Raw genomic sequence first — 25,791 nt, 5'->3', positions numbered from 1 at the left:
CAAGATGTAATAGACCTCAATGGCCTTCACAAGGAGGCCTGAGATGAACTTAATTACTGGGCCGTGCAACGCCTACTCCAAATGCTGTTAGATTCACAGCTTGTAAGAGTCAACGTGGATATAGATACCTGTTGGACATGACATCAGTAAGACATGTCGAAGCTATTCATCACTCTGAAGTTTTGTTAAATCTGTAAAGAAACGACCCCTCTCTTGCGACTGGTCGGGAATCTTGCTGTGCTCCCAAGAAGGTAGCTTCTGCTGACCTGAAAGAGCACGTGAGAGAGGGGAAGTGCATCTTTTTCCCCCTCCCCCTTAGCAACCTGGCTGCCAGGATCACAGCCTGGGCCGTCCGTGGACTGACAATGGCCCTGTTCTCCAGGAGGCTGGGGCCCAGGGGGGTGAGGCCACAGCCAGGACCAGGGACTTCCTTGGAATGAAGTGGATGGAGGTGAGCTAAGGAAGAAACAGAGCTTGAGGAGTGGGTCTAGGAGGAAGGGTGGGGTTCATTTGTGTAGAAAGTATGGATGGTAAAGTCATTATTAATGATTCTGAGAGGCAACCAGAGAGAAACTACTGCAAGCCAACCACCCAGGACAACCCAGGACCTACGTTGTGGAGGGTGCCCTCCGCAAGAACAGTGCATTTGTCAGTAGGAAACTTTGTGCAAAGGTCCCAAAGCAATTCCTGAAAAGTACTATTTTATCTTGTGTTTAGAGAGATCTAGACAAGGATATTTGGCAATGACTATAATAGGTATAATGCAGCCCATTGCGAGGGAGGCCTGGGTCTTAGCTCCCTGCAACAGTGCTTCTCAAGAAGACTTGAGCAATTTTCTCTCCGCTTCAGTGTTTGTAGTTATTACAAAAGTATGGATAATAATAACTTGCATAGTACAGAACAGTGAAAGATGATCATAAGTTGTATACTGCTGTAATTCAAAGCCCAAGATTGGTAAAAATCTCAGTTCTGTAGCTTCTTACCTTTAAGGTGATGATCAAGTCACTTAATCACTTTGTACCTCAATCTCCTGATCTGAAAAATGGAAATAATAATTATAATATTAATCTTTATCTCTATAATGCTGTGGAGAAGAAACGATGTAAGTATATGACATGCTAGGGTTGATGCTTGGCGATAGGAACCTTTCAATAAACTATAGTTGTTATAATTATCATTAATGTTCCTATTATTATTGGTGTTATAATGACTCTAGCCTTATCTTCCACTTCTAATATTTCCTCTGCTAACAAATCCTTTAGTATAAAATCTAATCTCTTCCTTGACCCAGACCTTTTCATCTTGATTGAATATATGTACACCTGTTGGTCCCCAGTCTCATCATTACATAATCCCAGACCTTTGACCAAGTGTATCCAAAGCAAGTAAGTTTACAGTAAATACATTTGTCATTTACATTATCAGATGGCATATTTTTTCCCTAGAATCCTAATATTAAAAACATACAGCATTGCTAAAAGCATTAAATGAAATAAAGCTCAATATAGCTACACTAATCTGTGCTTTCTAAATTTACTGACAAGAAGTGAAGAAAGTAGGCTGGCATGGCTTTTGTACAATTTCTGTATCACACTAACCTAAATTCAAACAGTGTGTTTAGATAAAAATATTGTTCCCTCCAAGGAAGCTCCTGACTTTGCAGAGAAAAACACTCCTGTGTGGAACATTACTCACACAATGAGCACCTTGCTTCCTGGAGGAGAAACGCTGCAAGCACTTCACCACCACATTCTCCAGAAGTAAAGATTCTCTGGTGCCCAGTCACCACCAAGGAGGGGTCCCCAAACCGGGGAACAAATGGCACCAACAGTTTAGCACCACCGGGCACCTTTGAGGGGTCAGAAGTGGAAGGGTTCTTGTCAGATCAGTGCTGATCTCCTGTTGTGGCCAGGCTGACTGAGAGGGAGTGGGAGGAGGCAGGAAAGAAGCCAGAACCGCAACTAACATGTGGCTGGCCAAACCTCCAGGGACAAAGTAACCACCCTAGAACTTCAAAGAAAATAATCACCTGGGAGGTTCTTCCTTAGAGAGATAGAGGGTTGTTAAATGTATCCAGATGTGAGGGAAACTAATTTTATTTTTCTCTTATTCAGAAAGAACAACCAAGAAGAGAAGCAGGGACTTCCCTGGTGGTCCAGTGGCTAAGCCTGCACTCCCAGGGTAGGGGGGCCCAGGTTGGATCCCTGGTCGGGGAACCAGATCCCACATGCCACAACCAAGAGTTCAAATGCTGCAATAAAGATCAAAGATCTTGAGTGCTGCAGCTAAGACCCGGCACAGCCAAATAACTAAAAAAAAACTTTTTTAAAGAAAGAAAAGCAGTGTTCTTAAGGATAAGTATATTTTATCAATTAAAACATTAGAAAACATACTTCTTTCCCAAATTTACATTGAACTTACTTCCTAACTTACTTCCTCATTCCGTATGCAACCTTGTGGACTTAAGGTGGCGATTCCTCAGGGTCAACTGTACACCTCCCTGTCTGGTCCCCCTGCTAGGTAGGAAGATATTTGAAGCCACATTTGTGTCTGCTTCACTTCTGGAGTGCATAGGCCAGTATCACACACTTTCTAGATAACTGAGGAGATTCTGATTGGATTCATGCTTCATAAAATGAAACCATCAGCTCTGCTTAAAAGAAACCATCATTCTTTTTTAAAGTTAATTTTTATTGGAGTATAGTTGGAGGAGGAAATGGCAACCCACTCTAGTATTCTTGCCTGGGAAACCCCATGGACAGAGAAGCCTGGCAGGCTACAGTCCATTGGATCACAGAGAGCTGAACATGACTGAGTGAGTGAACAGCAGCAGCAAGGGCATGGCTGCTTTACAATGTTGTGTTACTTCCTGCTGCACAGCAAAGTGAACCAGTTATGTGTCTTTGTATATCCCCTCTCTTTTTGTTATCATAATTCTCATTTCAATCCACTTACCTTTACACCAAGGTAAAACTGGCAGAAATCTATGTAAAACTGGGAGAAACTAAATCTTACAATAAGCTACAGTTAGCAATAACAGTCTCTACATGTATCTTGTGTTTTCAATCCCAGGTCCCAGAGGATTTTAGAAAGATATGTTACATTTTTTTTTCTGTTTAGTGGAAAAATAAAAATCATGAAAAATGAGTACAATTTCTGTGGTGGTTTAGTCACTAAGTTGTGCCCGACTCTTGCAACCCCATGGACTATAGCCTGCCAGGCTCCTCTGTCCATGGCATTCTCCAGGCAAGAATACTGGAGTGGGTTGCTGTTTCCTTCTCCAAGTACAATTTATATAATAGTCAACAAGAAGTTAGTAAATAAATTATGGAAATTGATAAAATGGCATACTATGTGGTCATTAAAATTACGAGAGAGCTTTATACTTACTAACAATGCTCTCCTTGGAAAAAATTTTTATAAAAAAAGCAGTTTAAAGTATGTATGATAGAATACCTGTTTTGGTAAAAATATGTATGACTGTTAGTGGAAAAATATGTATGAATGTATGTTTGAAATAGGAAAATAATTTCCTCTCAGGTTGGCAGATATGTACATATATTTGGCTGATCTGCATAGCATGTAGGATCTCAGTTCCCCAACCAGGGTCCAACCTGTGCCTCCTCCATTGGGAGCATAGAGTCTTGACCACTGGACCTCCATGAAAGTCCCATGGAAGTCCCTAGATATTTGTTTTTATATTTTATATATTACTATATTTTCTGTTTTTAAAATGATGGAAAAGTATTACTTTATAGTCAAAAACACTAGTTTAAAAGAATATGTAGTGTTGCTCTTAAAGAAAATATTTTTTAAATTACTCAAAGTCTCATCACCTATAACTATGTAAATACCTTTTTATATCATTTGTATTGGTTAGTTAATGTTTTGTTATAAACTACTTCAAAACTTAGTGCCTTAAAATGCTAATTTATTATTATAGCACCTGAGTCTGCTGTGCTGCTTGATCTAGACTGAGTTTGGCCAACGTTATGGGCTGAATTGTGTCCTCCAAAACTTCATAGTTTGAAATCCTAATCCCTAGTACCTCAGAATGTGACTGTATTTGGAGACAGTGCCTTTAAAGAATTAATCAAGTTAAAATTAGGTCATTATGGCAGGCCCTATTCCAATTCCACTGGTGCCCTAACAAGAAGAGATTTGGACATAGACATACATAGAGAGAGAACACCATGTCATCTTGAAGACTCATCTAAAAGGCCAGGAGAGAGACCAGAAGAAACCAACCCTACCAGCCCCTGATTGCAGACTTCCAGCCCCTAGAACTCTGGGAAAATAAATTTACGTTGTTTACACAGCCTGGCCCGTGGTATTCTGTTGTGACAGTCCTAAAAAGTAACAGCAGATATGAGCTGGGCTCCGGGTCCAAGTGAACTGGGAGCTCTGCTCTGGGCTGTGTTTGACAAGTTGCCTGGGGCAACTCACCCTCCACGTCTGAATTCCTACTTCAGGGACCTGTTGCTAGCCCTGGGCATGTCGCACCCAGGGATGGGAGGAACACAAGAGATAAAAGTGGAAAAATCTTTTGAGGCCTAGTCTTGGAGCTAGCAAACTACAGACTGCTTCATTCTATTAACCAAAGCAATTCAAATGACTAAGCCCAGGGTGGAGAATGAACTCAATCTAAATAAGTCAATTAGAGCCATGCCTGCTGTGGGAGAGAATGGAAAAGAGATCCAGCAAAGTGTGGACATGGAGGAGAGAAAGTTGGGGAGGAGTGACTAGGGCCAATAATGTTACTATCTTAGATGTCCACACAAGTTTATATTGCAAGTCTTACACCATATGTGCTTAGTCGCTCAGTCATGTCCGACTCTTTGCTACCCCATGGACTGTAGCCTGCCAGGCTCCTTTGTCCATGGGGATTCTCCAGGGAAGAATACTAGAGTGGGTTGCCCTGCCCTCTTCCAGGGGATCTTCCCAACCCAGGGATCGAACCCAGGTCTCCCACATTGCAGGCTGGTTCTTTACCTTCTGAACCACTATGGAAGCCCTGACACCATATGCTTACTATATGCTATATATTTCTAATTTTACTTACATTTAATCTTCTTCTACCTTTTTAATAGGACTGATAATTTAAAATTTCACTGGATGCAAAATAGATCACATTAAATTTTTTTTAATTAAAAAATTAAGAATTAGTCAAAAAAATTAACACATATATGAACCAATGTAAAAGTCTAATCCAAATGGAAAGTTAACAGCACAGTATAATTTTTCATACATTGGGAATACTCAATATACATTTGTTGAATAGAGTCTATATAAATTTATTTTGAATGTGAGAACTGTTGCTAAAACCACACATTCAAAATGTGAGAACTGTCGTTTGTTGAAACAAACAAAAACAACAAAACAAAAAAATACATGCAAAAATACTGAGACAATATTGACTGTAAAAGGTTACAATTTGGTATCCACCATCATCTTTCTAGTTAGAAACATGTGGGAATATTTTATGGATTTAAAACTTTTTCATTCACTTGGATGGAAGGTTGGCTAAAAGTTAGCCATTTAAAAAAACAATGATTCTGTTTTTGCACTTCAAAAACATTTCTATGTTTGTGTAAAAGGAATGCAAGAAAACATCAAGAATTTTGTTTTCTGAAGAGTGATAAACCTCATTTTCCTAAGAGGATCAAAAGATGAAAAATCTTTATTGAAGTTTCCTTCCTAAGAGAAAGTAAATCTTGGCTCCAAGTTCATTTTCCAAATCAGGAAGAAGTTTTTTCTTAGGATAGCAATGAACTTGAGAAGTAGAAAAAAAATATTTTCCAATGGTTAATTATTCTTATAATTTGGTTCTAAAAACATTACCATTATACATATTTCTAAAAAGATTTTAGTGTCTTATGTAATCAGTAATGCAGTCACTTAAAAAACATGTGGAAATTGCAGAGCTAAATAGCGGACATATATTTATTACATTTGGTACATGCCCATACTCCAGGGATAGCTAAATGTGTGTATAGTACTCCTTTGTCTCCTCTTAGAAACCCTTCCAGAGCTCTGTTATGAATTATATTGTGTAAATATGTCCACATTCAGTTTCAGGAGAGTTATTCCCAAGTCGATTTCAAACTGAACACATGTTGCATCTGTTTTCTGTTTGTGAATACTCAATGCTTGGCACTTTAATTGGGATATTTTTCTTTGGAATGAAATAATTTCAAATATTTGCTTAATCAAAACATCAGTTTCCTTTTGCAGTTTCCATCCTGGATTGTTGGTAGGTTTCCCAGACCAGGTCTCCTGTGCGATGGAGAGGGACCCACCTCCCCTTGGTGGGGAGGGGAACAGAGGAGGGAGAAGGCCGATACGCAGACCACTGGCTTGTCCCTTCAGCACGTCCTGTGCCTCTCCAGGTCCCACCTGACCTGAGGGCTTGTTTTCAAGTACTCTGGAAGGTTTTAACTGTCTCATTTTTTTCTAATAATTTATCATCTTTTTTTCCTCTGAAAACTTTAATGGGTGCAGAAAAATTTTCTCTTCAGCTAAAGTTCTATGAAGCCAGTGGAACCTCAGCTCTCTCCTCTGCCAGATTCAATCAGAAGTTTTTTGGGACCTTGATTTTGGGGGTATATGTGTTTAAGAGACATTAACCTGGCGGCAGGGTAGAGCGTGGGACAGTGTGGATTGAAGCAGAGAGGATGGAGGGAAGGAAGGCAAACCAGGAGGCCGTTGCTGTTGTTCATAGGGAAAATGAGGAAGTTACGGCAATAGAATGGAAAGAAAATAGCCTGTGCTCCTGGGAAAACCACAGCCTTCAGAGTTAAAAAGGACTGGCTTTGAATCAGAGCTCAATCATGTATGAGCTCTGTGACCCCAAGCAAAATATCCAACCTCGCTAAACCTCAGTTTCTCTGCTTAGAAAATGAACGTGAAATAACATATATAATTCTTGTGAGGACTAAATTATAGTTTTTAAGATGCCTAGTATATAATGTTAACATATGATTTTTAAATAGACACAAGTGAAAGTTATTATGAAGGAAGAAACAAAGGCCAATGGATTGAATATAGGAAATGGAAAGAGGAATATATTCAAAGATCAGAAAGTGTTCAGCCAATCAACACATTTCTCTAATTTACTGACCACAGGACATCTTTTTCTCCCTACAAGATAATTAATTAGCCAATGAACTGATTAATTATGGAATAACAACAGTAAATAACTTACCTTAAATTAAGTACCAATAGTGGCAGAGACAAGACTCCAATTTTGATCTTTTGCTCCCCTTCTTTCTTTTCTTTACCTTCTCTTTCTGAAAAAAATTGATTTGAAAAATTTATTAGACAGGGCAGAGTCAAGGAAATTACCCACACCTCCAGGAGCCTTGAAGTGGATTGTCAGAGTCTGAGCAGACTGAAGGGTGTCCACACAGCGCTGAGCAACTCTTGTGCTCCTCAAGGGACTGACTGAGGTCACTCAGGGCACTCACTGGGCCCGAGCTGGGCCACTCTTTCCATTTCTCACATGTACGAGCTCTTTTCTGCTGCAGGACACTAGGCATGCTGCCTTCTCTGTCTGGAGTCTGTAATACCTAACTCCTCACTAGGACACTTTCTATTCATTCTTTATTTTTAAATTCAATTTAATTTTCATTTTATACTGAAGTATAGTTGATTTACAAAGCTGTTTCTTCCTTCCTTTTTTGGGGGGTGGGGGCTGCTCTGGGTCTTCTTTGCAGCATGCAGGCTTCTCTAGTTGTGGTACAAGGGCTTAATTGCCCTGCAGCATGTGGCATCTTAGTTCCCTGATTAGGGATTGAGCCTGCTTCCCCTGCCTTCGGAGGCAGATTCTTCACCACCAAGTAAGTCCCTCTTAATCATTCTTTAGCTCTCAATTGAAAAGTTACTTTCTTAGATAGACGTTCCTGACAGCCTCTATCCCTCACTTCCCAATCTAACTCAATTTCTTCATATTCTTTTTATGCCACACCTTTTTCTGTTGTATAAAGCACTGACCACAATCATAACCACATAATTGTCTACTTGTTGGCTTATCTAATGCTGCCTCTTTCATGAGACTAGAAGGCAGATTAGATTAGATTTAGGGCCAGTACTGTGAACACTACAAGAAATATTCAGAAGAGAGCCTAACAAAAATGTAGATTTTTTTTTTTTTGAGGCAAAATTCACATAATATAGAATTGAGCATTTTAAAGCAAACAATTTAGTGGCATTTAGTGCATTTGCAATGTTGTACCACCATCGCTTCTATCCAGTTCTAGAACATTTTCATCACCTCCAAAGGAAATCTCATACCCATTAAGCACTTACTTCCAAATTCCCCCTCTACCCTAGTAACCACTAGTTTGCTTATCTAACAATTTACCTATTCTTGATATTTCATATAAATGGAATCATATGATCTGTGATCCTGTGTATCAGGCTTCTTTCACTCACTGTAATGTTTTCAGGGTTCATCCACATTGTATTAGTACTGCATTCCTATAACATTTCATTATATATATATATATACACACACACACACACACACAATACGGACTAATATATAATTATATAATATATATATAACTAACACACACACACACACACACACACATATATATATATTTGTCTGTAGTTTTTTCTTATATTTTCATCTGGCTTTGGTATCAGAGAAAGACTGGGTTCAAGGATGAGATAGTGTGCTCCTTCCTCTTCTACTTTTTGGAAGAGTTTGAGAAGTATTGGCATTAATTCTTCTTTAAATGTTTGGTGGGATTTGCCAGTGAAGTCATCTGGTCTTGGACTTTTCTTTGTAGGGAGGTTGGGTTGTTGTTGTTGTTGAACTGATTCAATCCCCTTTATTTGCTATATCTATTGAGATTTTCTGTCTAAGTCAGATGTGATAATTTGTGTATTTCTAGGAATTTATCCATACCTTCTAGTTTACTAAATTGTTGGCATATGATTCTTCATAGTATTCTCTTATAATCCTCTTTATTTCTGTAAGTTTGCTAGCAATGTCTGCACTTACATTGCTGATTTTAATTATTTATGCATTCTCTTTCTCTTAGTCAGCTGAGTTAAAACTGTCAGTTTTGTTGGCCTTTTCAAATTTGCTGAAATACATGAATCTACAAACAAATCTAATAAGCTCAATGCTCTCCAAGAATTATAAGCATGAGGAGATCTATACTGAGACACAGCGGGTCTCACAGTTCAGCATTAAGGCTTTTATTTTTTCAGGGTGTCACCTCAGGTCTTCTGTTTCTGAGCCCAGAGCCAATCTGGTCCAGCTTTTGTAGAGGGCAAACCTCTTTTGTTGGGGTGGAGGACAGGGGTGCCTGTTGGGCTTCTCAGGCTAGGGAGATCAAGCTGATCCTCTGAAGACATCACAATCTTCCCGTTTTCATTCTCATTCAGCACTGCAGCTTTCAGTGATGCTTCCCATTCTAAACCTTTCTGGAGTTCACTGCTTCCTGACTTTTATCCTTGTAGGAATTCGTTCCAGTCACCACTTTCCGTAACTTTTCAAAATGATCATTTTTCTTTTTTTGCTGTGGTATCCACTTCCATTCTCCTTTTGGACTTAGTTTTTGCTCCTTTTTATATTTTATTGGGCTTTCCAGGTGGTGCTAGTGATAAAGAATCTGCCTGCCAACGCAGGAGATATAAGAGATGCGGGTTCAATCCCTAAGTCAGGAAGATCCCTTGGAGGAGGAAATGGCACCCCACTCCAGTATTCTTAACTTGCTGAATCCCAAGGACAGGGGAGCCAGGCAGGCTACAGTCCATGGGCTTGCAGAGTGGGACATGATTGAGAATCGGAGAAACAAAAAAAATGTATTAGTGGTTTTAAGAAGGACCAGAGACAATCTCCTATTTAACCTTTATATCTATCCGAAATTAATATTATTTCCATTTTATAAATGAGAAAACTGAGGCTCAGAGCTTGGGAAACTTGTCCAAGGCCAAAAAAACAGTAAGTAGTCATCTTTATACTACCTTATACAGCTTTACTAAGCATTAAGTAGTTACAGCTACTCCAATGTTACCTGGCTTCAGCAAGTGCTCTAAAACAAGTTTTGTTACCACTCCATTACAAAGAATAGCTCATGCCAGGATCCTTTGGGAAGAAGATCAGGCCAGTTATGAGTTTATTTCCTCTCAGTTCCAAATAGATCCCTTATTGGCTGTACCACAATGCTAGAGTTGATTTTTAAATACTTCTACTTTGCCAGCTGGCACAATACCAAGTGTCAATAAAAGGCACTGGAGGAGGAGCTTCTCTGGTTCCAGTGTGCTCTTCTCCGCAGGTTCTTGCTGCGTGAATGGCTTCTCTGGTGCCTGGCTCCTGCATCACCAATCAGTTCTCTGGCACTTGGACCCATCACACAATGGGCAGCAGCATCTCCCTACCACCTTAGAAGGAGAATTTCTAGCAACTGTTGGAGGGTGGATTCCCAGCAAGTTCCATCCATACAATGCCCAGTGACTTCTCTGCCAGCCAGAGAGCCATAGATGTGTCCTCTCCAGAATCTGGGTCTCAGTCTTGGGCCAGGTGGTGGGCTCATCTTGGGATACTCTCAAGGTCAATGGCCTCTCCTTATATCTGTTCTTTTTTACCTTTTTTTTTTTTAAGTCTCCCTCGTTTTCACTGGAGAATCCTTCATTAGTCTAATTTTGTTATAATTAATGATTATATAAAACTTTTCATGTTCAAATCACATTGTGGCTTTTCTCTCATGATTAGACTCTGGCACAGGCAATCTTTGGTCTCTGTAACTTTTTTGAGAGGGGCATAAATTGTATGTGACTTTAAAAAAAAAATTAGTTTGTGCTGGGTCTTCATTGCTGTGCAGGCTTTTCTCTAGTTGAGGCAAGTGGGAGCTACTCTCTAGCTGTGGAGCAAGAGCTTCTCATTGAGGTGGCTTCTTTTGTTATGGAGCTCAGGTTCTAGGGTGCGCAGGTTTCAGTAACTGTGGCACATGGGCTCAGCAGTTGCACTTCCTGGGCTCTAGATCATAGGCTCAATAGTTGTGGTGCACAGGCTTGTGCTCCGCAGCACATGGGATCTTCCCAGGTCAGGGATCAAACCCATGTCTCCTGCATTGGCAGGCGGATTCTCTACCACTGAGCCACCAGGGAAGCCCCTGTTTTTGTGACTTTTATATTTTTCCAATAGCAATTTTTGGAATAATGAATTGATATAAAATTTTAAAAATTAACCTCTATGGGTAAATGTTTAGGTATGAGGGAAAGGCTGCTGTTAAAAAAGAATTGATAGTAAGTATATTATATCCAACAACCAATAAATATATTGCATAGCTATTATTTAAAAAAACAAAAAGACATACTGTTAATTTTGGACTTGAAAGATCTTTCAGCCAGAGATGGCAAAAGCATTTCATATTTAATGCCATCTCTGATTAACTGTAATGGCTATCTGGGTTGAGAAGGATTTTAAGGCCAGAAAACAAAGATCAATTTGTAATGTCTACCCCAAGTAAAAGAAGAGACATGATGGAAAAGCAAAGTATTTGTCAACTGTTACCTGACCAGTTTCATAGATTAGTAAACTGAGGCATAGCAATTTAAATAATGAGGCCAAAACAATAAATAATAAAGTAAATAATATTTCAATAAATAATGTAAAGCTGGGGTCTACTCCACATTTGTGATTTCTAGTGCACTGCTCTTTACCTGCTGCTGCTCTAAGTGGTGTGGGTGCTTTGAACAGGCCAAGTAAGAAGCACAAAAAAGGCTAGAGATGAGGCTGTTCACCATGAAATAACTTTTAGGATCTGTGGTGCATATCTGGAAGTTCAGATTTATTGCCCATCATATTTAGAAATAGATCTGAGATAAAATGAACTTACAATGTTTTCTAACTCTAGAAATACGATGGCATTGAGTCATTAAGAAACCCCAATGCTTTCCCATTTACTTCAAGATATCTCAGATGTTAATTTGAGATTTCCAAAACATACTCACCATCTAAAAGGAATAGCACAGAAATTACACCTAAGCCTAGTACATGTGAACATTATACAACTAAATATGTCTAAAAATAATATACTTTTTACAATTCACCAAAAAGAGATTTGCAATTGATTAACGGGGAAGAGGATAGCTAGTAATAGTTTGAACTTCAAATTGTAGAGAAAAATCTTTTCCTGGAAGATACAGTATGTCCACATCAGGTGGATCCTTCAGAAATTAGAATTCAGCCCATTTCAGACCACTTCTGAAAGGCTGATGAGATGTAGGTCTTTCTTTCTTGTACCTGGAAGGCTGTTATCTACCAAAGGAGCACACTAGGGTGCCCTTAACAGCTCAGTCCCACCTAGAATTCAATCAAAGGTGACCCATGTTTGAACTTTCTGGCTAGACTACAGAATAAGGAGATTTTTGAAGTGTTTCTCACCTAGGGACACAGCAAAAATGCAATTAAAAAAGGGAAAAGGAGAAACACTTGTCTCTTAAGTCAAACATTCAGTTTACTAGTTGCCAGAATGCAGTGACCTTTTGTTGGTATTTGTTTACTGAAAAACTTTTCCTGCATATCAGGCAATTACTGTACAGGAAGGTCACCCTTGAAATGTTGATTTCTGAAGAAACAAAAAAGATAACTAAGTTAAAGAATACAGAAGAGAAGCCAGAAGCTTCTGATTTACCAATAGAACCAAAATTCATAACTTGAGAGATTAGTCTTAGATTTCAATCATTACTTTGTTGAACTTACTCTCAAACACATACCATTGGTTACAAGGTGGGCCTGGAAAAAAATTTACCAATCCAGAATTTTACTATTCATGTTATTTTAGAAATAAATGTACATGTACATATTTTATCAACATTTGGAGTAAACATTCTTAAGAGCAAATAACAACTTAATCAAGTTCAGTTCTCCTTTATAATTTATTCCACCAGGATTAACTAATATCCTAATCATAATACTTCAAAGTTTCATAATTTCAAAGATCAAAGAGGTTAGGTACTTAGTTTAGTAACAAACGCTGTGGAACTATTTCATATGCAGTCCAGTATCCCTGCATATGAACTTCACTATATACTGAACTACATTTTTTAGAATCAAATTTCATTCCTTCTCTTCTATTGTGTATTTTAAATGATTCCATTCCCAACCAAAATAGAAAACTACTCTGGCTCTAATATTCATTTCCATTCTACTTTTGACTAGAAAAGTCACAAATAACATTTACTACCAGATACACTCTACTGTTTTATGGATGTAAAGCTCAGGAATTAGTATTATAATTGTTCTACCTAAAGAAAAATTCCAATCAGTAGACTACACTGTAGCTTAATTCAAATGGTATGGAGTCCAACACTGCATTCAAAAGAACTTGTCAATGAGTGTTACTCAGCTTGTTCAATGGACCATCAAGCGACAACAGGAGAAAATGCACAAAAAAATAGAAAAAAAAAAAATTTAAACAATGGAACATCTGCCATCTTGTGGCAAGTTGGAGAAAATGCAGCAACTGTTGAGTAGCTTCTTTATATTGTAACCCTTCTGAGGATTATTTCTTCACAGAAGGCGATGGCACCCCACTCCAGTAAGGAGAAGGCGATGGCACCCCACTCCAGTACTCTTGCCTGGAAAATCCCATGGACAGAGGAGCCTGGTGGGCTGCAGTCCATGGGGTCGTGATGAGTTGGACATGAATGAGTGACTTCACTTTCACTTTTCACTTTCATGCACTGGAGAAGGACATGGCAATCCACTCCAGTATTCTTGCCTGGAGAATCCCAGGGACGGGGGAGCCTGATGGGCTCCTGTCTATGGGGTCGCAGAGTTGGACACGACTGAAGCGACTTAGCAGCAGCAGCAACATTGCTACTTATGTAAACAGACAATAACAATTTAATAGTTTCATTTTTTCCATAATCCATTCACAACCATTTTGCTTGACAGATTACTGTTCAGTGAATTAACTGCAGGGACACTAAGATCCCCCTAAAATTACCAAATGTTAATAGATTCCTTGCTGAAACTAGTTCTCAAAAGATTGTTTTCCTATCCACCATGGCCTAGTATTTTGATACTAGTAGGCATCAAACTCAAACACAAGGCTCAGAAGCAATTCATTTGATGTCTAAATAACACTTGAAGATTTAAGACTTCCCTCACAATTCTGGTCCCATCTATCTTCTCTATGAGGTGAGGACTACTATTATTTTCCTCATTTTAAGTTAAGAAGCAATTAAGACACAGAGAAGTTAGTAACTTGCACAAGATTGTGAAGAAAAAAGGATCTTAAACGATCAAATATTACTTGTGATAGCATACAAATTGAAGTTTTCTCATAAAACCTTGAAAATCCATGTCATTTATATCACAATACAATAAGAAATGTTATGAATCCCGGTATCAGAGAAGCTTCAGTAGGAATTTTACTGAAGCCACATCAGTCAGAAGATGAAGGCAAATTACTCCACTCTAAGAACTTCAAAGCATCTCCTATTGACAGAAAGCTAGTAGCATTGGTTATTAACTACCTCCAACAACACAAGACTCTATACATGGACATCACCAGATAGTCAACACCGAAATCAGATTGATTATATTCTTTGCAGCCAAAGATGGAGAAGCTCTATACAGTCAGCAAAAACAAGACCGGGAGCTGACTGTGGCTCAGATCATTAACTCCTTATTGCCAAATTCAGACTTAAATTGAAGAAAGTAGGGAAAACCACTAGACCATTCAGGTATGACCTAAATCAAATCCCTTATGATTATACAGTGGAAGTGAGAAATAGATTTAAGGGCCTAGATCTGATGGACAGAGTGCCTGATGAACTATGGACGGAGGTTCGTGACATTCATTGTACAGGAGACAGGGATCAAGACCATCCCCATGGAAAAGAAATGCAAAAAAGCAAAATGGCTGTCTGGGGAGGCCTTACAAATAGCTGTGAAAAGAAGAGAAGCGAAAAGCAAAGGAGAAAAGGAAAGATATAAACATCTGAATGCAGAGTTCCAAAGAATAGCAAGAAGAGATAAGAAAGCCTTCTTCAGCAATCAACGCAAAGAAATAGAGGAAAACAACAGAATGGGAAAGACTAGAGATCTCTTCAAGAAAATCAGAGATACCAAAGGAACATTTCATGCAAAGATGGGCTTGATGAAGCAGAAGATATTAAGAAGAGGTGGCAAGAATACACAGAAGAACTGTACAAAAAAGAGCTTCATGACATCCACATAATCACAATGGTGTGATTACTAACCTAGAGCCAGACATCCTGGAATGTGAAGTCAAGTGGGCCTTAGAAAGCATCACTACGAACAAAGCTGGTGGAGGTGATGGAATTCCAGTTGAGCTATTCCAAATCCTGAAAGATGATGCTGTGAAAGTGCTGCACTCAATATGCCAGCAAATCTGGAAAACTCAGCAGTGGCCATAGGACTGGAAAAGGGCAGTTTTCATTCCAATCCCAAAGAAAGGCAATGCCAAAGAATGCTCAAACTACTGCACAATTACACTCATCTCACACACTAGTAAAGTAATGCTCAAAATTCTCCAAGCCAGGCTTCAGCAATATGTGAACCGTGAACTTCCAAATGTTCAAGCTGGTTTTAGAAAAGGCAGAGGAACCAGAGATCAAATTGCCAACATCTGCTGGATCATGGAAAAAGCAAGAGAGTTCCAGAAAAGCATCTATTTCTGCTTTATTGACTATGCCAAAGCCTTTGACTGTGTGGATCCCAATAAACTGGAAAATTCTGAAAGAGACGGGAATATCAGACCACCTGATCTGCCTCTTGAGAAATTTGTATGCAGGTCAGGAAGCAACAGTTAGAACTGGACCATGGAACAACAGACTGGTTCCAAATAGGAAAAGGAGTACATGAAGGCTGTATATTGTCACCCTGTTTATTTAACGTATATGCAGAGTACATCATGAGAAACACTGGGCTGGAAGAAACACAAGCTGGAATCAAGATCGCCAGGAGAAATATCAATAACCTCAGATATGCAGATGACACCACCCTTATGGCAGAAAGTGAAGAGGAACTCAAAAGCCTCTTGATGAAGGTGAAAGTGGAGAGTGAAAAAGTTGGCTTAAAGCTCAACATTCAGAAAAAGAAGATCATGGCATCCAGTCCCATCACTTCATGGGAAATAGATGGGGAAACAGTGTCAGACTTTATTTTTCTGGGCTCTAAAATCACTGCAGATGGTGACTGCAACCATGAAATTAAAAGACGCTTACTCCTTGGAAGGAAAGTTATGACCAACCTAGACAGCATATTCAAAAGCAGAGACATTACTTTGCCAACAAAGGTCTGTCTAGTCAAGGCTATGGTTTTTCCAGCAGTCATGTATGGATGTGAGAGTTGGACTGTGAAGAAAGCTGAGCACCGAAGAATTGATGTTTTTGAACTGTGGTGTTGAAGAAGACTCTTGAGAGTCCCTTGGGCTGCAAGGAGATCCAACCAGTCCATTCTGCAGATCAGTTCTGGGTGTTCTTTGGAAGGAATGATGCTAAAGCTGAAACTCCAGTACTTTGGCTACCTCATGCGAAGAGTTGACTCATTGGAAAAGACTCTGATGCTGGGAGGGATTGGGGGCAGGAGAAGGGGACAACAGAGGATGAGATGGCTGGATGGCATCACTGACTCAATGGACGTGAGTCTCAGTGAACTCCGGGAGCTGGTGATAGACAGGGAGGCCTGGCATGCTGCGATTCATGGGGTCGCCAAGAGTCAGACATGACTGAGTGACTGATCTGATTTGACTAGTGGAATTTGGAAGCTTTCATCCATGCCATAAGGAAATGAGAAAAATTGAGAAAACAGCAGTATCTTAAGTAAAGAGCTTCTCCACTCTCCCTACCTCCCTGCCAAGTTGAGGTCTGTTTTAAAGTGCCATTTTTAAAACTGAAATGATAGTGACTACCCCTATCAGGACCATATGATTCTCCCAGAAGACTCTGTTAGGACTTGTAGCCACAAGGTAAATCTTCCTTCTCCAGGGAAGAAATGAAACTAAGATAGTCACTATTGTCCCAGAAACACTGAACTGCATGAATCTGCAAGTCATCACAAAAGACAATTTGAAAAAATGGAAATGAAAGCTGTAAGGACGTATAACATTTCCATCCCTTTGATGAGAAATTGTTTATATTTTTAATTAAAAATTAATTTAAAAATCACGTTAAAAATTGAATAAAAATGGATTACCTCAATAGATGCAGAAAATGCTTTTGATAAAATTCAACATCCAGCTAATCTGACTCTTCTCATGGAAAGCATACAGCTTCTTTTTATCCATTTGATTGCCCATTATCCCAATACCACTCAAAGAATAATCTCTTCCTTCATCAATCTGAATTATTTTATCCAATATTGTTCCAAATGTATTAGGGTATTTATCTTGACATCTTATGATCTTTTTCAGTATATGCCAGAGCCATAGCTTCTTTATATTTTTTATTTATAAGAATTTTTGTTACTGCTCTTGTAAATAGGACCTTACTTTTTCTGGCAAATCTGGCTGTTTGTGTGTATTACCAGTTGCTGTTTTCTGTGTATTAATGTTGTACCAAGTCACCTTGCTGAGCTTTCATGTTTCAAATTATTCTCTTGAGGCTTCAGCTTTATATAGATGCTGCTATTTGTAAATAGTAAAACAAAACCTAAATGTAACCAAGGAGGTTCACTACACTACTAAAACAAATTTTTGGTGTGTCCTTATAATGGAAACTTAATACAGAGCAGTTAAAATGAGTTGGACTTGTTCAACAGGGTTAATCAAAATGTAAAAAAGCAAGTTACGTAAGTGTACATGTGCAATACCATTGTGTGTTTCACAAACACTAAACGTATGTAACTATTTCACGAATGAAGGACTGAATTCCATAATTCCTAACGCCACAAGGGTTTGAATGCTGACAAGATATGCAGCAAGAGTGAAAACAGGCATAAGGGATGGTTACTTCTGAAGAGTCCTAAGGGAATCAAATGACAAAGTGGATAAAGAGGGCTTCAACTTCTTCTGTATAAACTTATTTAAAGAAAAAAAAGAGTTGGAACCAACATGGCAAGTGAAAGTATCTATTAAATACAGGTGAGAGAACGGCTGCTCATTACAAAAGTCCAGGTGCTTTTGTAAATGCTGAAGTATTTAACAGGAGCTTTTAGAGAAATATTTTTGACTGATCTACTGTCCAAGTTTTTACCTCAAAATAATCAATTTGGCCCAGCAAAAAGATTTCAATTTTGGCAAGTTTCTAAAATGTTTTGCTTTCTCCTTTGCATATCTTAGTAGCAGAAACTACCCCGTTTGTCTGCTTCCTATCATTAAAGTGTAAGCTGTGGGAGCAGGCATTTTCCCATTATGTTCAGTTGCATGCTCAAAGCCTTAAAGTGGGTAGACATTCAATAAACTCATGATAAATGACTTTTAAGTGTTTATTTCTTTCGTTTGGAAGCCTGGGTGTAATAGTGGAACCTGGGTACCGTGAATATGCAGTACAAGAACCAGGTTTTGTCTAAACAGCAGGTTTTATTTTAGCCTTGACATAAACACAGGAAATTTCTGTTCAAACACACTATACAATTCTTTGTCTACTTGGTATATAGTAGGGGTTGGCAAAAGAGTCCCACAGAGCTCAGTATGGAAGCTATAGTTTCCTTTTCTGATCACAGATTTCTTCTTTCAACTCAGAATCGATTACCAGTTTTTGAGAATCTTTGGTTCAGCTCAAAGCTAATTCCTATATCTCAACTGCATAGCTTGTTTCATTAAGATAAATTATGATTATGAGATATTAATCTTCACCAATATTGGCTGGTTAACCTACAGAGAACAAGATGGTAGAACTCCTATTAGAGTAAGAAATAATAATTACTGTAAACACAGTTATTTCCTAAACAGTTCATGGATGTCTTTGAAGTTATAATCAGTATCTTTCAGCTTTAGGGTATTCTATTTTTCTACAGAAATGGTCACGTTACTAGCCTATGAAATTAGACTCCATGTTGTAATAAACAGACAAAAGACAATCGAAGTACAATTTTTTAATAAAGATAATTACAAAAGATGGAAAAATCAGCTCAGAAAGGCCAATTACTTCTTTAATAGATCAGTTTTTTGACATAATAACACATCAATTTTAAATACTATCACGTAAAGCATGGTGGAGAAAAGAAATTTTGCTTCATAATTAGAAAACTCACAATAAAACTTGCCAAGAAAAACAAAAACAAAGCCATTTTGAAAATAAATACAGTCCATGCCAAAGTAGTATAAAATGAAGCCAGAAATCTTCAAAAAGAAAAAACATTTTTCTTCCCAATATTTTCTCACTTTTTTATGGTTTCTGAAAGTGGTGAGACTCAAATTCAAGGATTGCTGAGCTGTTCTGATTTGGCTCTGTTAAAAGAGGCAATATGAAATATTAAAAACTGCACAATTTCAGTTTAAATGCAATGACCAATAGATCAGCCCTATGGTTCCCACCAAGAAACATGTAAGCTGGTAGTGCCTTGAGTTTTTGGAGCACTGACTGCCTTGACCTTTTGAGGGTTTTACAACCTATTCCAAGTCATCCTATGAAGGCTAACACAAAATTATGTGTGTCCAAGCATCTATATGCTTTCTGACAATAGAAAGCTCAATTATGGTCTTTTAAAAAATTATGTTATACTAGCCCAGTGACTCTTAAAATTTACCTGTCTTATAACACCAAAAAATCATGTATATAGAAATAAGAGCACCATGAAAGATGATGAGTGTCTATATAAAAGTTAATAGCAAAACAAGGCTTAGATAAATTACGTTCAAGAATATAAACTGACCTATTTTAATACATTCAGTTACAACACTGATTATTATTAGCTTTTGTAATTTTTTAAGGCATGCTACATAAATGAAAAACAAGCAAGTAAATGAAATATAAGCTAATGGTTAAGATATATATATATTGTCTTACTGCTACTGCTAAGTCACTTCAGTCGTGTCCAACTCTGTGTAACCCCATAGACAGCAGCCCACCAGGCTCCCCCATCCCTGGGATTCTCCAGGCAAGAACACTGGAGTGGGTTGCCATTTCCTTCTCCAATGCATGAAAGTGAAAAGTGAAAGTGAAGTTGCTCAGTCGTGTCCGACTCTTAGCGACCCCATGGACTGCAGCCTACCAGGCTCCTCTGTCCATGGGATTTTCCAGGCAAGAGTACTGGAGTGGGGTGCCATTGCCTTCTCCACATTGTCTTACATACCATACTAAAATTCAGAGCATCTCATAACAACCTACTGATGATATTCCAGGTTCAGTTCAGTACTTCTCAAAGAATATATGTATACTCACCCCAACCCCAGTAAACATACTCATTATTTTTATAGCATATAAAAATTACTAGAAAAAGAATACAGCTTACCCTTTGGTATCTGTTTTTTCACCACTATTATCCTTGGATTTATCTTCCTCCTTAACATCTAAAAACAAAAATTGGGAAGAGATTAACACCTATTTTGAAATATAAAATGTATATATTTTATTTTAAAATATATCTTACTTAAAATATAAAAAACTCCCATATACAATATTATTGTTCATGAAATCAACAACTAACTAAGCTTCTGAAGATGTACTAAATGACAGAGGTTCAATATCAATGCAACATCGCAGTCCTGCCTTTGGGAACTTTGCCCTATGGGATCACAGCATTACAGGCAGGATATGCACTATGAAGAAGTTCAGCCAACAGACATGCGCATAACACCATGGTAGATCAGGAAAGGCTACGACAAGTGACCTTTGAGAGGCATTCTGAAGAACAAATCACTTTTGAGTGGGAAAAGGGAAGAAGTACCTTGAACAGAGGGAAAGCTCAAAAGGACTTTGAGGCAACAAGGAATTAGGTTGGAAGGAAAAACTGCAAGACCAATTTGGTTGGAGTTTTGTGACAAGGGGACAGAAGCAGTTAAGGTCAGAGACAAAACAGAAGCTAAATTCTATTGCTTATATAACCAATAGTTTTTTTTTATTTTTTTTAAATAATGGTTAGGCTGCTGCTGCTGTTGCTAAGTTGCTTCAGTCGTGTCCGACTCTGCAACCCCATAGACGGCAGCCCATCAGGCTCCACCGTCCCTGGGATTCTCCAAGCAAGAACACTGGAGTGGGTTGCCATTTCCTTCTCCAATGCATGAAAGTGAAAAGTGAAAGTGAAGTCGCTCAGTGGTGTCCGACTCTTAGCGCTAGTACCCGTCTTTTCTAGTACCCTCTTTTTCTTTCCTAAACTTTTTCTTTTGTACTGGGGTATAGCGGATTAACAACGTTGTGACAGTTTCAGGTGAACTGTGAAGGGACTTAGCCATACATACACATAGCCATTAGTTTTTAAACCTTCACTATGTAAGTATCAAAACTTTACCATTTTAATAAAAATTAACAAAATAGTAAGAGTAACACTATCCATTCAAGATCATTGAAGCAAATTAGCCAAAATGTGCTAAATTTTTTCTTTAGATAAGCCAATGAACCAAAGTGGTGAGGCACTGATTATAATACAAACATATAGCAACATGTTTATTATGACATTTGTTTTGGCTTCTGGCTTAATTTTAGATATGTAAACAAAAGTGCCAAGTGTGGTTTGGGGAGGGATGAAGAGCAAAGAAATATTCCTAACTTTAGGTTCTGAACTATAGACTTTTAAAAATGTTTTCTATGGTAGTATTTCTTTTATCTGTATGTTGCAAGATTTTAACAAATGCAAGACACTATAAGAAGAATTCCATTATTAAACTAAGAAATTTAAGTATCAATTATCATCAGCAACAGAAGTATTTAGGAACTAAATACTGTGAGATTAATACACCACCAGGCCATTAAAGCCAGATCAAAAGGCACTCTCATTTTCAGCTAAAGCAGCAATGAAAGATAAGCACTCTAGTGCATCCACTTTCCCATTTGGAAGAAAAAGCATAGAAAGATAAAAGTTTAAAAAGCAAGAATGAATGCCAGAAAGGAAGACAAACAACACACAAAAAATACAGAAAAGACAAATTGACAAAGAAAAGAAAAATACTAGAAAAATCCTACAGCTCAAGTTCAGTCCTCCTTACGTCAACCATAGCTGGAATTTCTGGATGTCAATCAGAACACAAGAGCGGACTGCGGCCATCATTGTAATACGTTGGGAAGTTAAAGTTATAAAATGGCAGAGAACAGCAGCCTATAGTGGAGTCAATCCACAAACAAAACAGAACTAGATGTGCAGACACGCTACAGATTCCAAACACTCTCTAGTAAAAAAAGAACACGAGAGCCAGCTTACTCACGTAACTTCCAATATGATAGAAAAAGGATGTTGGCCCAATACCTCTGAATCTGTTTTCCACATGCTACAGGGTCAAAATTAACAGGTCAACTAAAACCTGTGCTCCTCACTGTTACCTGCATATAGGTAGCAGGTATCCAGCAGGAAAAGCAGCAAGTACAAGAATTCAGGTATTTAAGAGACTGCATTCTCTAGCCACGAGCAGCTCAATCTACCAGGGAGATATGTAAAGTTCCTAATGAGGTGTTATAATGTGATGTGTTAAATAAAATGACTGAGGTATGTGTAAGTGCTCTGGAAACTCAGATAAAAGATAACACACTCTGAAAGCAAATTCAATGCCCTAAATCATCTATTTTCTCAACAAACTGACACATTTGTCTCAACAGACAAGACACATTTTTAAAGTTAAGACATCAGAAAGTATTATCTCCTCCTAACCCAGCTCTCAAATCCCTTCCCATCTTTCTATAGCTTTTATGTTTCTTTCAAATAATAACAAAGTCTGTTCTCTGAGCCTTTTCAAAATGGTGAAACTGGTCTAAGGTTAAATAATGTGAGTCTTCTTTTATGTTTCATTCTCATCAAATAAACTTACAGGTAGTTACAAATTAGCTTAGAATTTCAGCTCTGCTCATGGGCTACATATGGGTCTATAACCACTTTGTTCTCGCTCTTACTCTAGATCACAGTGCAATGTTCAATATTTTAAGCCTATGTTGCCAAGAAGAGATAGTTTCCTATATTATAAAAGCAAATGTGACTAATAACATTTGGAGAGCTTTAATTAAAAGTTTACTTACATGGAGGGAAAAAAAGTCACCTATTTATTTAGCACACTCACCTACTTCCGATACTCGTGTAAGTATTTTAGGATCTTATAAAAATTGCTTGGTTGCTCACTTTCAAAAACTTACAATTAAAACATCTATCAAAAAATAAATCTGACCTGCTTTTTTGTCCTCCGTTTCCTTCTTGTCTTCTTCGATTCTAGCTTTTTTTGCTCCTTTCTTATGATCAGTCACATTTCTACGACCGCCTTCTCCTTCGTCCTCAGAATCTGAGAACTCTTCATCACAAGCTATTCGTTTGTCTGATGCTCGAACTGACACATTAAAAGATTTTTAATAAAATTTTGACAAAGGCAGTCACAGATTTTACAACTGTTAAGTGCATTGCTCAATAGAAGAACTAGCCAGTCATATTTAAAAGTAAGGAAACAGATTTTAAGATTATAACTGAATGCATGGCTTGCTAAACATTGAAAATTTAGCTTTAATCTAGGAAGAAATAATTCAAAGGAATATGAAGAACATTAGAGGGTCTCATTAAAAAAAAAAAACTTTGGAGGAAAAAAATATTGCTTTCCTGATAGGAAGTAGGAGTGATGTCTTTAAATAAAAAGTAATCTTTTATTTCAGAGCTGAGAGGGGAAGAAGAGAAAATAAGAAATGTCATTTATGTCAATTATGTTAGAATGTCTATACCATAATAGCATACTATTAGGCTAAAAGCCTACAAATCATATTAAGTGGAATTAAGACTGTAGAATCAAACAGAAGGTGCTTAACGTTATTCAACTTACTCTACACGTAAGTGGTTAATTTGTAGAAAATGAAATGGCTGACACTCAAATCAGGCTGAGACAAAGGAAATTAAATCTACATAAGATTTAAAAAATGATGAAAATAAGACAGTAATAATAGTGTGCTCATGAAAACAGGTGAAGTTCTTGGGCAACCAAAACCTTCAGTCTGTAGTGTGCTTTTAATAAACCAGAAAAATGTAACAGAATACACATCAAAGGACTATCTTACTAGAAATTCTCTTGTCTGGATCTTCTCCATCTTCATCTCCGCTGTCTTCATGAACTGCATCTTCTGGAATAGCTTGCATCTGGACACCAGGTGCATGAGGCAACATGCGTAAATTTTCAAATAAACGCTGTCTAAATTACAACATGCATAGTTATTAGAAAAAATATTTTCTTTCAAGTTCCTTTTCAGTGTAAGAGGAAACATTAAGCAAAATAAATTGCATCTTTTATCTAGCTTAACCTAAGAATTAAAATCGTAACATTTACTGGGTACTGATACTTTACCTATTATTAACCCGTTTAATCCTCAAAATTTACAAGGTAGATACTAAATTTCATCCCCCATTTCAAGGATGAGGAAATATAAGCATAAAGGCAAATTAACTTGCCAAATGTCATGGAGTTAGTGTGTGGTAGGAGAGGGCACAGACTCAGGCCTGGGTACTAACAATGTCTCTCCAAACCCTATTTCTTAGAGAAAGGTTTATCAAATGTTTCAATGAAAATAAATTTCACTTTTGTGTAAAGCAAGAAAATATACAACTTATAGTGCCCTTTTCAACAAAAAAGTCCATTTTAACTAACAGAAAATGGAAGTATTTTTGAGCTATAATCTATTATACATTTTCCATTATTTTATAAAATTAAAAGAAATGAACAATCTTAAGGTTTCGAATACTTTTGACAGAAGGGAATACCTTATGTATAAAGTTAAACTGACCTACTGCACATGACCTTCTAAAAGCTTCAAAAGTTACATTAATAATGTTAATCAAATCAATTTGATGATGTCTTACTTTATCTTTTCCATATATTCTGGAGTGTTCTGGTTTGTCATGTTTGAAGGACTAATATGCAGTTTGAAGTCCGGTCCAAAATACTCAAAATAATCATTATATGGCAATTCTATTAAAAATAATGAAATAAAGTTATATATTAAAAGCTCAATCCATACACAAAATCCAGACTCAAGTTGTAAAATATTTCCAGAGAAAATATTTAAAAGTGAATACAAAATGAATTTAGTGACTGCTCTCCTATTTACATAGTTTTGGAATCAACTCTAATGACCTAACCATCTTTTTCTACAGACAGGCAGTTCATCCAATAAAGACATCACAATAAGAACACTTACCGTTGGGAATCTCACAATCAAGGGCAACTGCAGTCTCATATGTCCAACACCGAGCAACGTTGCGGATTGTGTATCCACCTCCCCCAAGCATCAGTAATGGTAAATTGAAAGTTTTTACAACTTCTACACATTTAGCATGACCTAAGACAAAGAAGATTTGGGTAACAATATATTTACACACTGTAACAGCTGGAAAAGAAAAATTTAAAAAGATAACATGCAAAATTTTACTCAACCAAAATGGCTTTGCTAAATATTTAAAAAACAAATAATACATAAAAATTTTAAGAAAATTTCTAGTCTAAAACTTTCATCAAACACCTTTTACACAATATACAAAACTCATTAAGACATAACTGGCTATGTTAACAAGCGTCCTTGATGGAAAAGTCAAATATACAACTATATTAAGATTAAAATATAAATATAACACATTTTTATTAATGTGATATGAAAGTCCTATGTTCTTATAAGGTTACCTGGGGGAAAAAATAAGTGAGGTTACAATGAAACATTAAGTACAACCTAATCTAAACTGATGTTTTGTTA

At 37.5% G+C, this 25,791-nt stretch overlaps 1 protein-coding gene and 1 long non-coding RNA gene across 5 annotated transcripts in view; both read right to left on the bottom strand.

Annotated features, from left to right (window-relative positions):
- LOC129619785 (uncharacterized) overlaps window positions 1-7,808 on the bottom strand; it is a 43,396-nt gene extending 35,588 nt beyond the window's left edge. For 2 of the 4 annotated variants that reach the window (XR_008698109.1, XR_008698110.1), the window contains exons 1-4: window positions 7,657-7,803; window positions 7,205-7,289; window positions 984-1,035; window positions 129-266 (exon numbers count right to left, since the gene is read on the bottom strand). This is a non-coding gene — a long non-coding RNA (uncharacterized LOC129619785). Of the gene's footprint in view, window positions 1-128; window positions 267-983; window positions 1,036-7,204; window positions 7,290-7,656 lie in introns of all 4 variants that reach the window. The other 2 variants (XR_008698107.1, XR_008698106.1) reach the window with 2 other exon arrangements.
- Window positions 7,809-19,011: 11,203 nt separating this feature from the next.
- Window positions 19,012-25,791, bottom strand: part of HDAC2 (histone deacetylase 2) — a 35,395-nt gene continuing 28,615 nt past the window's right edge. The window contains exons 9-14 of the mRNA XM_055535131.1: window positions 25,243-25,383; window positions 24,905-25,013; window positions 24,109-24,239; window positions 23,241-23,396; window positions 20,387-20,444; window positions 19,012-19,382 (exon numbers count right to left, since the gene is read on the bottom strand). Coding sequence (XP_055391106.1) covers window positions 19,352-19,382; window positions 20,387-20,444; window positions 23,241-23,396; window positions 24,109-24,239; window positions 24,905-25,013; window positions 25,243-25,383 — 626 coding nt within the window. The 3' untranslated portion in view covers window positions 19,012-19,351. The remainder of the gene's footprint in view (window positions 19,383-20,386; window positions 20,445-23,240; window positions 23,397-24,108; window positions 24,240-24,904; window positions 25,014-25,242; window positions 25,384-25,791) is intronic.

This window comes from Bubalus kerabau, chromosome 9, assembly GCF_029407905.1.
Source record: "Bubalus kerabau isolate K-KA32 ecotype Philippines breed swamp buffalo chromosome 9, PCC_UOA_SB_1v2, whole genome shotgun sequence".
Lineage (NCBI taxonomy): Eukaryota > Metazoa > Chordata > Mammalia > Artiodactyla > Bovidae > Bubalus > Bubalus kerabau.
The sequence above is the reverse complement of the archived record's forward strand: the minus strand, read 5'-3'. Positions and strand labels throughout refer to the sequence as shown.